The sequence below is a fragment of the Eurosta solidaginis genome, chromosome 1, assembly GCF_040869045.1.
Source record: "Eurosta solidaginis isolate ZX-2024a chromosome 1, ASM4086904v1, whole genome shotgun sequence".
Lineage (NCBI taxonomy): Eukaryota > Metazoa > Arthropoda > Insecta > Diptera > Tephritidae > Eurosta > Eurosta solidaginis.
The window spans coordinates 73298862-73313446 of NC_090319.1; the positions used below are offsets into that span (position 1 = coordinate 73298862).

Consider the following 14585-nt stretch of genomic DNA (forward strand, 5'->3'; position numbering starts at 1 on the left):
GTTTAATGTTGCTTTGCCCAGGGCCAGAACCCTGGACAATCTGCGTGGTAGGAGGACGCTATCACCACACCACGGCGTTCGCTCTAATAAGAATCATTGACTACGTATCAGCGAGGCATTTTCTTTTAGAACTGATCTCATTCACGCATTAATCTCTCGTAGATCTGAGCGTGTCGATACCTAATTAATTTCGCTTAAGCCAGACAAAAGCTTTAGAGTCAAAAAAGAAGTGATTCAATAGTTCCAACTCGTCATACATTTAACGGTAGCAGAGTAGCTCTCTGGTAGTTTAAGATGTACCATATAAACTCCTATGGGACGGTGATTCATCAGAACCTCATATGCCATTAATCGATAAGCCAATGTACTCCCAATAATTTAGTAAGACTGCACCCACTGCTTGCAGACAGAAAGATCTCGCTAAACGCAAGAAGTAGCATCATCCCAGAGCTTGCTTAGCTAACACGAGACTCATCTATACAGGAGCAGAGTACCTTGGTTGTGGCATTGTGCCATCTTCAGTGTAATTCTACGAATTAATGTATCGCACGAGCGCAAAATTGCACTGAATATGGCATAACTCCGAAACCAGCTTGTCTCCTAACCAAACTTGACAAGAGATGAGGGAAGCATTTCCATTATACATCAAAGCCGTAACTTTCCAAGGCCCTTTGTCACTGGTTTAGGCATACAAAAGTGAGCTAAGATATTCGCATGCCAGTTGTCTTTGGTAATGCCATGGGGTGGAATACAAATGATCTTGAAAGAACTCGAGGCAATCGTATACGAGGTTCAACCGTACTAGTACTGGGTAGCGCATTATACTTTGTGTGTCGTCCTCCTCTTCGAAGACGGCACAATTTTAGAGCAGCTTGGAAGTGGTCCTCTCATAGAGTCCCTGAAAGAAAAGAGTGCAAGATCCGCTTTCCATTAATCTGCCAAACTGTAGAGAATCAGTGCGCCCAGAAATGAAAGTAATCTTGTTAGCATTACAGGACATCAGCAAAGAAAGTTATGGATCGTCTCCTCTTCCTACCCATCATTAGAGTTCTTGCCCAGGAAGCTGGTAAGCGGCAGCATAGCACAGTGGTCTGTGATGACCCCTGAAAGAGTTTCAGTAAAAAAAATTTTTGGTTGGAGAAAGAAGGCTTTTTCTTACCTATCCTAACACGCCTAGAAGGATTTAAGGAACTTGAGAAAATCTCGGTTACCTCTCAGTAAGTACGACACCCTAGTATGGTCTTTCTCGCTATTTCATAGTAACTAACTTATAGATGTGCTGCAGAATACTGCCTGTGTGGAGCTGTCCGACTCGTTTGTATCTATTTTAGAACTACCCCACCATCATCGCTAGCAAAATTGTTTCCCTTTCCGGGATATCAGCACAATATCTAATTTTTCCAAGATATATTCGAATGCCTTTAAAACAGCCTATCTGTCAGCAATAATCGTTACATATGTAGGTCTCTCAAACCTTTGTGGGATATGCATATAGATGAGGTAAGTTCCGGTAAAAAGCTTCCATAAGTTACCAGCCCGATCATCTTGGGAACGATTTAATACGATTTAACGATTAGTATTTACAAATGATAGTTGGCATCCGCCAGCTGAACACCGTGACCATTTATGCATCTTTTTACGTAAGAGGTTAAGTGTAAGCTAGTCGCAGTTTTGTCCCGTTATGACATCAGCTACTTCGTCTGCGAAAGTGATAAGAAAGGTGCCCTCTGGCAGGTCCAACCGCAGAAGACTGTCACAAAAAAGTTTGCAGAGAACGGATGCTACTACAGAAGCCTGAGTTGCTGCGTCTATTATGCTCACCTTTCGTTAATCGTCAGTCGTTTCGTTACGTAGATACCGTCCTCTCAGGTAGTGGGCGAAACGACGATAGATATATAAGTTTACCTGAAAGTGCTAATATGGCAGCGTTCCGTTTCGTTTTTTTTTTAAGGACGGTCCATATTCGTAACACACCCCCATGCACATCACTGCACCGCTCAGAAACTATCCGTAGTAGAACGAGTTTGACGTCATGTCCCACAATACTGGTAACACACTGCCTTAATTTCGAACGGAGTTTGATGCAAAGAGTTTTTGGCAATGCAAAGTACGTTTCGGATTGGTTTACAGGAGATTTATAAGCCTTTCCGCTAAGCTGACGGCTAGGTAGCTTAAGACCTTTTTATACGAGCTATGAGCAGATATCATCACAAATTTGCTATCGATAAATAAGTTTATCAGTGAGTTATCGATTTCTATCTACGAACTTACTTACTTAATTGGCGTTTAAGCTTTTAAATGGTTATGGCCGTCAAACAAGGCACGCCAGTCGCTCCTTCTCTCCACCAACCGGCGCCAATTGGTCACACCAAGGGAGTTTAAATTGTTTTCCACATGGTCCTTCCAGCGGAGTGGGGGCTGCCCTCTACCTCTGCTTCCATAGGCGGGTTCCAATAGAAACACTTTCTTGGCCGGAGCGTCATCTTTCATTCGCGTAACATGGCCTAGCCAGCGTAGCCGCTGTGTTTTAATTCGCTGAACTATGTTGATGTCTGCGTATAGCTCGTACAGCTCATCGTTAAATCTTCTTCGGTACTCGCCAACGTGTAGAGGTCCATAAGTTTTTCGAAAACTCCCAGAGCCGCTTCATCTGATGTTGTCATGGTCCATGCTTGTGCCCCATATAGCAGGACGGGTACGATAAGTGACTTGTAGAGTATGGTTTTCGTTCGCCGAGAGAGGAATTTACTCTTCAATTGCCTACCTAGTCCAAAGTAACATTTATTGTCAAGAGTGATTCTTCGCTGAATTTGAGAACTGATGTTGTTGCTAGTGTTGATGCTGGTTCCCAAATAAACGAAGTCTTTTACTATTTCGAAATTATGGCTGCCAACAGTAGCGTGGTTGCCAAGGCGCATATGCGCTGAATCTTTGCTCGATGACAGCAGGTACTTCATTTTATCCTCATTCACCATCAAACCCATCTTTACCGCTTCTTTTTCCAGTTTGGAGTAAGCAGAACTAACGGCGCGGGTGTTTAGACGGAAGATATCAATGCCATCTGCATATGCCAGTAATTGCACGCTTTTATAGAATATTGTTTCAGTGCGGTTAAGTTCTGCAGCTAGTATAATTTTCTACAGGATCAAATTAAAGAAATCGCACGATAGGGGGTCACCCTGTCTGAAACCTCCTTTAGTTTCGAACGGCTCTGTGATGTCATTCCCAATTCTGACTGAGCTGATGGTGTTGCTCAACGTCATTTTACACAGCCGTATAAGTTTTGCGGGGAAACCAAATTCAGACATAGCGGCATATAGGCAGCTCCTTTTCGTGCTGTCGAAGGCGGCTTTAAAATCGAGGTGATGTGTGTCGATTATTTTTTCGCGGGTTTTTTCCAAGATTTGACGCACTGCGAAAATCTGGTCGATGGTAGATTTACCAGTCTGAAGCCGCACTGATAAGGTCCAATCAGACGATTCACAGTGGGCTTGTATCTTTCGCACAATACACTTGACAGGACCTTATATGCGATATTAAGAAGGCTGATTCCGCGATAGTTGGTGCAGTTTGCAGTATCCCCCTTCTTCTGGACTGTGCAAAAAACACTTAGTCTCCAATCGACGGGCATGCACTCGTCCGCCCATATTTTGCGAAGAAGCTGATGCATGCGCCTTACCAACTCCTCGCCGAACTATCGGTTCGTTATTAAATATCTATCGATTTATTATCGAAAAAGTACTAATAATTTATCGAAACTATATTGATATGTTATAACAAACCTATCGATTTGTTGTGGGCGTGTTTTTGGTTTTTTATCAGAAAGTAATCGATTTATTATCGAAAAATGATGGATTTGTTTTCGAAAAGTTATCGAAAATTTTTCAAGTTTTTATTAGAAAGCTTAGCGATTACCACTTTGTTATCAAAAAATTATCGATATGTTATCAAATGTTTCCTGATTTATTTTTCAGAAGTTATCGATTTACTATTAGAAAAATATCGATTTGTTAACGAAAAATTTTCGATTTTCTTAACTAAGAAAAATCAGGTGGTTTCGATAGGTAGGTCTGCAGGTCTACCACTAGGCATGAGAATTCCCATAACCATTTTAGCAAGGGCAATCCCCTTCTATTCATATTACTACACCGTTGCCCTTACAGCAAGGGCGACCTGCCATACACTGCAGACCTTAAGGAACATTTTTTCTCAACATCCCTCACATTTTTAGCTGAATGCTTATGCACCAAAGAGGCTTGGTAATGAGCATGGTAATAGTGCCATGAGAAAGTGCTTGCTAGAACAACCGGGACTCAAACAAAAGATTTCTGAGTTCAATGTTGTATGTACAAATATGTAGATGTAAGCCGCAACTTCATGAATGAGTGAAATTCCTTTTATACCTGCACACAGTTGCACACGTCAACGCTTTTCCAAGCCATGCAAATTCATTTCGTTTTACAAATTACAATTCGTAACAACATTTTTCTCCCCTTTCCTTTTTCGTCTTCCTTTAATCATTATTTGACTGAATTCTCAATATATCTACCACACATGGCCTTGACTTTGCAATTCATATGCGATTCGACATGGTCTCCCCAACGCTGCAACCACTTCTGTATCTAATGGCGTTAATACACTGAAGCACTTGATCCTGATTAAGTAAGAACTTAGTACGATGCGAATGTAAAAAAAACAGCAGCTGCTCGCGGCATATGTGAGCGTTAATGTGATTAGAGACGTCCAGTTATTATAGCCGACAAAGGAAGGCGCGATGAGTTTCATATGTTGGCTATTAGAATGGCAGAAATTTTCAATACCGGGAGAATTTCTACAGTAATTAAGGCGACCTGTAAGCCAACTTCCAGACCATACTAAATCTAGGGAGAGGTGATATCACTGCTAGAAAACAAAGGAAATAACGAATACTATACCTTGTAGCCTAGCTTAACGAAACGTTATATAACTGCTTTCACCTTACACATATAACGACCACCTGAAAATAGTATGCCAAAGGCCAACAGCGAACAACCACATATACTCGGGATGATTGATATGAACCACAAGCTTGCACAATAGCATGCCTTGCATTTTCATTCGCCAGCTTACTCATCAATTATTTAGCAATAGAATTCTCAACTATTGTGTATGTTGCCGAGTATATGAAGGCAAAACAGCAACACATAAAACATCCATTTCCTAGGCAAATTCGTCAGATGGCAGGTTATTAATTGAAATTTTTCTTATTTACAGTGCATGGAAATCCCTTTCTTTGCTAAAAAGGAGGATGGGTGGGCTCAAGTATTACCCACAGAGTGGCTGCGGGATTAGTCCGAAAACCCCCGTTAAGCCAAGCCAAATAAATAATAATAGAGGTGGTATAAGAGGCTTACATTTCACGAAGGCTGGCCGAGGAGCACCTACCTATCTCTCCCGCTCTCTGATTGGAATTCCGAGTCAAATGCAAAGAGTTACTTGAGTAAACCACTCAAAAACGTTAGGATTTTACTCCCATTCTCTCTAAGGGAAGTAATGAGTCTCCCCATCAGCCATTAAGATACTTATATTTTACGACTGAGTTCGCATCGCTAATCTCCACATGCTTCCCCTAGATCAAATCGCCTTTCCTGTTCGCTGCCGTCAGAAATACCATCGTGCTCCAATCCATGAGCTACAGAAAAAGTTCCTCTCTGGGTAAAATTTACCGCCGTCCCTTGTAAACAGCTATGGGCGCTTTCAAAACCTGCACCGCCTTTCCGAGAACCGCTTTCGCCACTTCCTGCGCCAGCACTGTTAACATCGCACTCATTTCCGCTTCTTTCTCTTTATTGCTCTCTGGGATTCAAAGCTGTCGGCAAGACGCATCGTATTGATGCCTGCGTATTCTGAACAAATACAACAACTACCTCAGCTTTCGAAGGAGACCACACCACAACCTTAAACATTGTCGATGGGAGTGTATTCCTTAATCCTGCAACTCAAAACTTAATCTATAAAAAATTTCATTACAAAAATGCACAACGGTATAAGTGACGCTAGAAACAACACCCATCTTTGACTTGACGAGTTTATATTGCAGCCAAAGCGCATGTGGCCAGTGATTTAAGTCTCTAACTTCAGGTAACTCTGCACTTTTATCTACTATTACTTTATCTCAAGCAGGACAAACTACTGTGTGCCGAAAACTTGCCTCTGAGCGGGTATTCAAAACCTTTATTTCCCCGTAAAAGGAATGAATCTAGCAACCCCACTGGGGCAGACGACCATTTAACTGGTTCATAGAAGGGTCAAAGTTGTAAAGGCAATCGGTGGCAAAGTTTCTTTTTCAGTAACTCGAAAGTTCAAGCTGCACGATCACTGTAGTGTCTTCTAAGCGGAAGCTGTCATGATATAGGAAATAATGAATGGTATAATCTTTCGTGATACTAGAATGAGATATCTACTCTTTCAGACAAGTGGTAATTAACGCTCTGGGCTTAATTTTGTTGAGCTTGGCGTAACTGTGTTCGAGGGTAATCTGGATATGCCTGTCGTCGCTTGCGGCTGCCTCGAGTTATTTTAGGTCCGAATGGGTACAAATGAGCGGGACGTAGCAACCTATAGTGATTTTGGAGTTCTGGCTGGAAGTAGATAGCAAATGATATTCCGAGATTATTGGGTTGAAAGAGACTTCTTTCTACTTAGTTTTTATTATGCTATTGGACTTGTTGCCGCTGATTTTTGAAGACCCTTCCTGCTGCAACTGTGTAAGATAATTATCCTTTTCTTCCTCTTTTAGCGATAATCCAGAAGACTTCCCGAAAGTTTTGGGGAGTTTTATCAATGTTGATGGTCCTTTGCCAGATATGCATCCGGTACATTACGGAAAACAGCACCATGTACTAGACCGACCACCGTGGAACCTGTTTAGAAATTCATCAAAACTAGCATCGAGGTAGTTGCCACTCAGCCTAGTCTAACCTTAGTCTTTGTATGGTCGGCTCGGAATCACGGACGGTGTGGAAAGAAGTTCGAATATGCGTCCAAGTATTTAAGATACAAATTTTTCGAAAAATGTACGGTTCTTTCCGTGCTGGTTAATATTTCTCAAAATTCCCAATTAACCAGTCAATGTCAGACTAGCGCGTCGTGTATCAGCCTTATAAGTATGTATTTATCTAAAAGTAAGTAAGTATGTATGTGTGTTTATTAATCAACTACTCTCCATCTCATTTATTTCCCATTTCCTTTCCCCATACACAGAACTCAGTAGGATAATTGAAATAAGTACGTGTCGTAGCGTTATAAGCTCCTTTCATCAAACTGCAGCTTTCAGTCATTTACTACCACACGCCGCTCCCTCTACCTGCCTTTTATAGCTCACCTGATTTTAGTTAGTTCTTACGGCTTAACGCTTCTCATGCCCTATGTGTGTGTGTGAATTAAGCTTTTGGCAATAAATTTGCATTTGCGCACGCCCTAGGAAATTCTTAGAATTACCATTATTACACATTTAGAGGCACGCACTTACACCCATACATACATACATACGATGGTTGTGATGAGCTTAATGCACAAGACGAAATGATGATTATTGCAACAAATGAGGCGAAGTGAATTTCCTCTTTTGTACTTGGCTAAATTTTCAGTTTATATTTGTAATTTTTCACAGAAATTTATTTGGATTGAAAATTGTTTCTAATTTCACCTGCATTAATGTGAGTATTATGACCTGCTTCAAATTGACTTTTGTTCTACTGCACAATTAATCAAAGGGATTGTTATATAGATAATGGTTGAGAATTGCACAGCGACTATTGGTCTATGTGCCCTCATCTCCTTTACAGCATTTCATCCAAGCCGACTTACTTGATGAACGCTTCAAGCTGTGGGAATGCTCTGAGCATGACGAGCCTAAAAACTTAGCCTTACGTCTTGAGATTGTGTCGCATTCCAGGAGGACATGTTCCGTCGTCTCAGCTGAATGACCACAAAACCGATAGGTGTGATTCGTTGAGTCTGCAATGTCTTTTAAGAATATCTGTTAGTGTTCTTAGGTTATTTTCGAGACGAGACGAGATGTGTAGCGTAGTAAGTTGGAGGTTAGCCTCTAGCGCTGTTGTAGGGCATATACGCATAGCTCCCGTGATGCATAAACACACCGTTCGTCGGTGTTTTTTGAGAGCTTGCCTCGTTATCAATCGAGTTGTTTTCGATGCCCAGGCTAGTTAGCATACTATTTTAGCTCAGTGTAAGGTAGAGGTGGAGGCATAGGTAGAGGTAGAGGTGGTGGTAGAGGTAGCGGTAGAAGGGAGAAGGGAGGGGAAGATAGTGGAGTGAGGAGAGTGATAAAGGGTGGGAGAGATGTGTGAGAGATAGAGATTGGAGAGAGAGAGAGGTATAGGGATAAAAGTGACGATATCGAGAAAGAGAGGAATAGGGGAAGGGAAAGGAGAAATGATTTTGCGTAGAGTGTAGGACTGGGCTATGGAAAAAACTTAAAAATATTAAAAAAAAAAAATGCATATAAACCTAAGATAAGACATGGTGACATTTAAATCTTTTTTTGTTTTTTTTTTTTTTTTTCAGAAAATGGGACAAATAGGACAATGTCCCATCTATTTGAAAAAACTGTGTTCATGGATCGAGAGCGAGAGAGGCAGGCAGAGGAAGCAATGCGGTTAGTGGATGAGGGAGTGGGATAATGACAGACGGAATGAAAGGGAAGTTGAAACGCGCGGTTCAGCGACAGAGAACGCATAGACAGAACCAGGGGTAGAGAGAAAAGACTTCAACAGGTACAAGGAGGAACAGGAAGAGCATAAGAAAATAGGAAGGAAAACGATAAAGATAAACTTAGGGAATGTGGGAGTATTTGGCTTTGAATACAGGGAAAAATATAATAGGCGTGAGGGGTTGCTTTCATCCCAGGCTTTAACTAAAAAAAGTTTTATACAAAAATATTCCCCTTAAACATATCGGCTGCAGTTTACGGAAGAAAATAATATTGGCTTCTACATGAGTTACTTTTTAGCGATGACGGAGACGTATGAGAGATGACCTCATCTCAAACGTATGCTTGCCCTGATATCATAACTACTCGTTTTGTGCCATCATCTTCCAAGTGAGAGATAAGATCGAGATTTATTAAAACAAACTCGTTATTTTCTCTATATGGAAGATTATGTAATCGCTTGACCCGGGGAACGTTTAGTACACGCACGTAGCAGCAGCATAGGGATCATTCAAGCTGCAAGTGGTTGCTCCAAAGACAACAGTATATAATTTTTTAATAACTATGTCAGGATTTGTGTGATGAGGCCCTGCTCACTAGTCATCTAACAGAAAATATTTCGTTTCTGAACAGCTCTTCTCCATTTCTGAAGAAATTTATGATGTTTCACAACGTCACTGTAATAAATTGTATAAGGCCCGATTCCTTTTTTTGGTTCGCTCTTCATATCATATTGTGGCGAATATTAGCATCACTATGCTTTTAGTAAATAATCACAACAACAAAAATAGCAAGCAGCCAAACTTACATAGAAGGCGGCGAAGAATATCTCACATACACATATGTAGTCATCATCTAAGAGCAGAAGTTGATACTCACACATACACACGCATATGGCTAGTATTAAAGCATAAACTACAAATATACATGTATACATATGTATAGCCAAGCATGAAATACAACTTTCGCGAAATGACTAAACCTTAGTAAAAATGGGTGAACGAGAAAACCGAGAGTATAAAAGTAATACAAGCTGAGGAATCAGTAAGCAGTTTGATTTAAAGACGCTATTAGTTGTCAAGTATAATTGTGAAGATTTCCCTAAATTCGTTACAATATTATATGCCTAATAAGGATACGAATTACATCCCTTTGGCTTCACCAAAATAGTCGCATTATTGAAGTTACATTTATTTTGCTAATCACTCACTCCAGTGCATATCGCCCCAGCACACTTTCCCCTGCCCCATTTTAGCTGAGATTCAGCTTTCCGTAGAGGAATATTTGGGTCCCTTGTCCTACCACCTTAGACCCATATATGTACCTTACACTACGACTAGCTTGCTTCGCGGCTTTGCGGCTGTACCCTTTATATCTCGTTCATTTCCTGGTCGGTTGGCGTAGCCACGGCGCATAAGCACTACTCAGTTTTTAGTGCTGCACGGTACTGCGAGCGAGCACCATTGTTCTTTCTGCATTTTTCGTTCTAAATTTCATTCATAGTGCTCATTGATCTAGCTTGTGACGTTTTCATCGTCCCTGCTTGCGACTTTAATCTCCTTATCCTTATCTGCAGTAATCCCACCGGTATTTATCGAGGTGGCGCGGTATCGTGAAGCCACCGATACTCCCTGGCGGCAAGTCATCAAAAAGGCATGTCATACGCACAAGACCCCCGATTAAGGGGGATAACATTTCGGAGCCATCAACATCCCACCGCCCACCTGCGGAACGGCATAGATGGAAGCCCGTGAAAGGTTTCATCCTATGCTTTATATATTGTGGCGAATATTACCATCACTATGCTGTTAGTAAATAATCACAACAACAAAAACAACAAGCAGTCACACTTACGTAAATGTACACATACAAGGCGACGAGGAATATTTCACACACATAACCAGCGGCTTAAAGCAAAGAAATTAGCTCACATAGACATATGTATGTAATCATCGGCTAAATGCAGAAGTTGTTACTCACACATACACACGCATATTGCTAAATTACTAAGCAGGAGATACATCAGTTCTAGAAGGTGAAACGTCTAGACCTTCGGAGGAATATGCGAACGGGGCAACTGAGAGTATAAAAGCTGCGCAAGCTGAAGAATAACTAATTAGTTTGATTTAAGCACGCTATTATTTTTGAAGTGAAGTATAATTGTACTACTCCCAAAGTAGTCTAAATAAGGCCCTTTTTGCAATACTGAATATTGGAGTTATTTATTCGACAGTTCAGCAATTCGAACGATAGCAGAAGGATCAGGAACTGCCCAAAATTCGTTACAATATATTTCTCCAACAGCAGACGCATTATTATCACATCCCGATATACCCTACAATTACTACCAACATAATAAATACAATCTTTCCCTCAAATAGATATCCTAATAAGCGTATGATTTAAGCATAACGCTGAGCGAAATTGATATTTGATTAGTCCCTCATTTATTATTCACTTGCCAAGCTTTTTTCACCCAAACTAAAGTAATTTGTGATAAACCTTAGATAGTTTTTTCTACCTACCAACTGTGATTGAGTGAGTACACTAAGCAACGCCAACAAACGATGACCATCGCGTAAGTCCTCAAATAAGTCGATCACTGGTGTGCACTGGGTTTTAAGTAAATGAGAGTTAATCCATTTTGTGAATGTCTTCTTTTGTATATCCTGGCGTTCATCTGAAAAAAAAAGAAAAAAATTGAAATTGAAAAACTATGTCATAATAGAGCGCATAAAAATATCTCGCATATAAGCGGATGAGCACACTTAAAAGGGCGCATCCCTCGCAGCTTGCAGCATAGATGTGCCAATTAGATTGGGCGACATTAAGAGGAGATGAGAATTGCACATCATGGTTCAAGCGGGGAAAAGCGTGGACTCAACCTTAGGCTAACAAAGCCAATGCTTTCATAAAAAAGTAAGGTCTTTAGGCTCATGATGGGTATTCTGCCTGGACACTGCCTTTTGGCGTCACATGCTTTTAAAGTAGGCCTAGTCGGTGACAGCAGATGTAAGAAGTGCGGGTTGGAGGAGAAACCGATCGAGTGATCGGCAATAGCTGGGCCAAATATCGTATGAAGTAGCCAAAAGGCTGATGGTATCCTAGCGCCTTGCGGAGGAGCATATTTAGCAGCGCGCAATTATTGGGACGGTACCGGTATGTAATCGAGAGGCCAGTAGTCAGGAGGCCAGTTCTTTTTTATGTTGCGGCAGCGAAACACATACAGCCCATTTCTAAATATTCCCTCGGAATTTTGTTCTCGCGGATTTTTTTAATCCCGCGGAAAAATTCCTCCAATTCTTTCTCCTAGGGAGAACAATATTTGGGGAATAGGAATTTCGAATTTTTGAAGTGGTATTCACTGAAATGGGTAATGAATTGGTGCCACAGCTACATCAACAGAGTAGCATAAGAAGAAGAAGACGGCGGGATAACACAAATCCACCGGAGTTGCCTTCTTTTATTCAGCAAAGCAATTTTCTGGCCAAAAAGGATTTAAGCCTTCTTAAAAAATCCTTGCGCAATTTCTGGATGGCAGCATCAAATATACCAAGAGCTCTTCCGTTGCTTTTGATATACTTTTCAACTTAAAATAAAGAATATTGTAGTAGAATGTACACATTTTATCACAAATTTGTACAAATAAGTGTTCTTTCTTAAAAGAACCAATTTCCTTTAACTATTTCGATGCATTTCCTTTAATGTAAAAAGTGAAAACACTCCTATGAAATAACAGAGAAATCTCCCTCTCCCTCACATTCATAATACCTACTTTTCTCCCATAACCGGTTTCCGCTTTTTCGAAAATTGCTCAGAAGAGGAGGAAAGGGAGAAGTGAAAAAACTCACTCATTTAGAATACGAGGAATGGGAGAAGGGAAAAAACTCGTACGGAATTATTGTTTAGAATTGGGCTGATAGTTTTTTCCACTTCAAACAACTGCCATTGGCTGTTGGTCGCCAGCTCATGCTCACTCAGTTGTTGTTTGTTGCCTCTTGTTTGGCACTGATGCCAAAGGGATGCATTTTAGCACTTTTGTGGGATTTTTTAATAAAAAGTTTGCTAAAAGTGTAAAAGGCATCCCCGCAGTCATCGTGATTTATACTAAAATGCGCCTGAAACTGCACTACAGCAAAGCATCACAGCAACCACAGACTAAACATTCAGATTTGTCAAATTCTAATCAGTCTCCTTAGGCGAGTCAGCCGGTGATGATTTATGCGTTCATAGCAACTTCGCTGACTGGTCAAGTGAAAAGGGTCTATGCTTCGGTAATCCTAATCCTACCCTCCTGGCCCTGGCCGGTTAGATGTATTGCAAATTTTCGCGCACCGCCGCTCAAAATATACATGTCGAGGCGGTGGTGTCCCAAGAGAGGACCACGGGGTTTGCATTGTTCAGCTCGCAGGAGATGATGTCTGCGAGCATGGATACTCCACAGACTGAGCGATCGATTTCCCACTCCCCCCTTCCCTACCACTGGCCTCGAATGTGTCTCAGGGTGGCAGGAAGACTTTGGCGGCACTTTCCTCCTCAACCGGCTGCCCCAGCAAGAGTTGGCATCTCATTGCAGGCGAATACCGTTCTTGAGAGAAGTAGCCATGGCAAGGGTAAACTATCAACCGGTGCTACCAATCCGTTAACACCGACGCTCGCATCGTTTTGGTCCAGCTACTGGTACGCGCCCGTTGGCTACCTTCGGCTGTCGCTAACGTTTCCTCTGTTCTACTCCTTACTCCGTCAAGCCTTATTTCTCTTACGCTGCCCAATTTCTGGTACGAAAAACCGCTGTCGCATCAACCCTTAAAGCCGCATCCTTCATTGAGTACTCATTGACAGTATCTTATATATTATTTCGAATTTCTGTTTCTATGTGCAGGTCCCTTTTTCGCTTTATTTGGAATCCAAATCTGTAAATAAATGTCTGGTTGTAAAGATGGAGATTCGTGCTTTTAGCGAGCTTTGGGCATTACTGGCCGTAGTGCTTTTGTTTCCTATATTTTATTAAAGTAATTTGTTAAAAATTAACGATTGTGAGCACACAAAGAAATCTACGTGTACTATGGCACTATTGTGAATATTTGATTAGAACTAACACTGCATTACCTGGCAGTTGCTAACATCCACCAGATGGTAGCGCAGGCGCATGCATGTTTGTAATGATAGATGATTGATTGAAAGAACAGCTGGTTTCTGCTGATATTTGATATGAGACTTTTATATTTGTTCTTTGTCCGTGTTCAGCTTTCGCCCGGCCAAGGGCTCCGGCTATTAGGGGTGACAAAGTCGCAATCAAGCTAGGTCTTAGAAAACGTCTAGTATTTGCCAAGAGGACGGAGTTATTGTATAACATAAGTCTTGGTATCTAATTGGGTTTTTTCCGTTTGGTTGTTAAACCAAACTAGAATCTATGCCCGGCGAGTTCAACTTAACCTTTTTGATTTTTGGTAAGTTCGTCAGGTCTTATGTGACTTCGGTGCGTCTCAAGCTTCCAATTCTACAAGCAGACCAAGTATCAGTAATTCACAATTCCACTTGCAACTTACCATTTCTATGTTGCACCAAAGTGTCTAAGACTGGCATATTGACGTCCGGACCATTTATAAATCTCACACCTGTCAGCCCATAGGTAATGTCACATTCAATTATCATAATTAACGTATGTAGGTGTGAACGTGCTTATGAGTATATGTATATATGTAGGTACATAGCTTTGTTAATCCTTGCAGCAAAATGTTGGTGCAAACTGAATGCAGATAAGAATACTTTCACACATACACCCGTAGTAAGTTTATGCATATAAAATATGTGATCCCTACTACATGAGCACTGCTGCAATAGCAGTTAAATTCGCATAAATCATTATACT

At 41.1% G+C, this 14585-nt stretch overlaps 1 protein-coding gene across 13 annotated transcripts in view; it reads right to left on the bottom strand.

The window, feature by feature from the left end:
- The window catches only part of Dys (Dystrophin), a 1130370-nt gene that overhangs the window by 964774 nt on the left and 151011 nt on the right, over nt 1-14585 (bottom strand). For all 13 annotated transcript variants that reach the window (XM_067758240.1, XM_067758241.1, XM_067758256.1 and 10 more), the window contains one exon: nt 11239-11393. In XM_067758240.1, coding sequence (XP_067614341.1) covers nt 11239-11393 — 155 coding nt within the window. The remainder of the gene's footprint in view (nt 1-11238; nt 11394-14585) is intronic.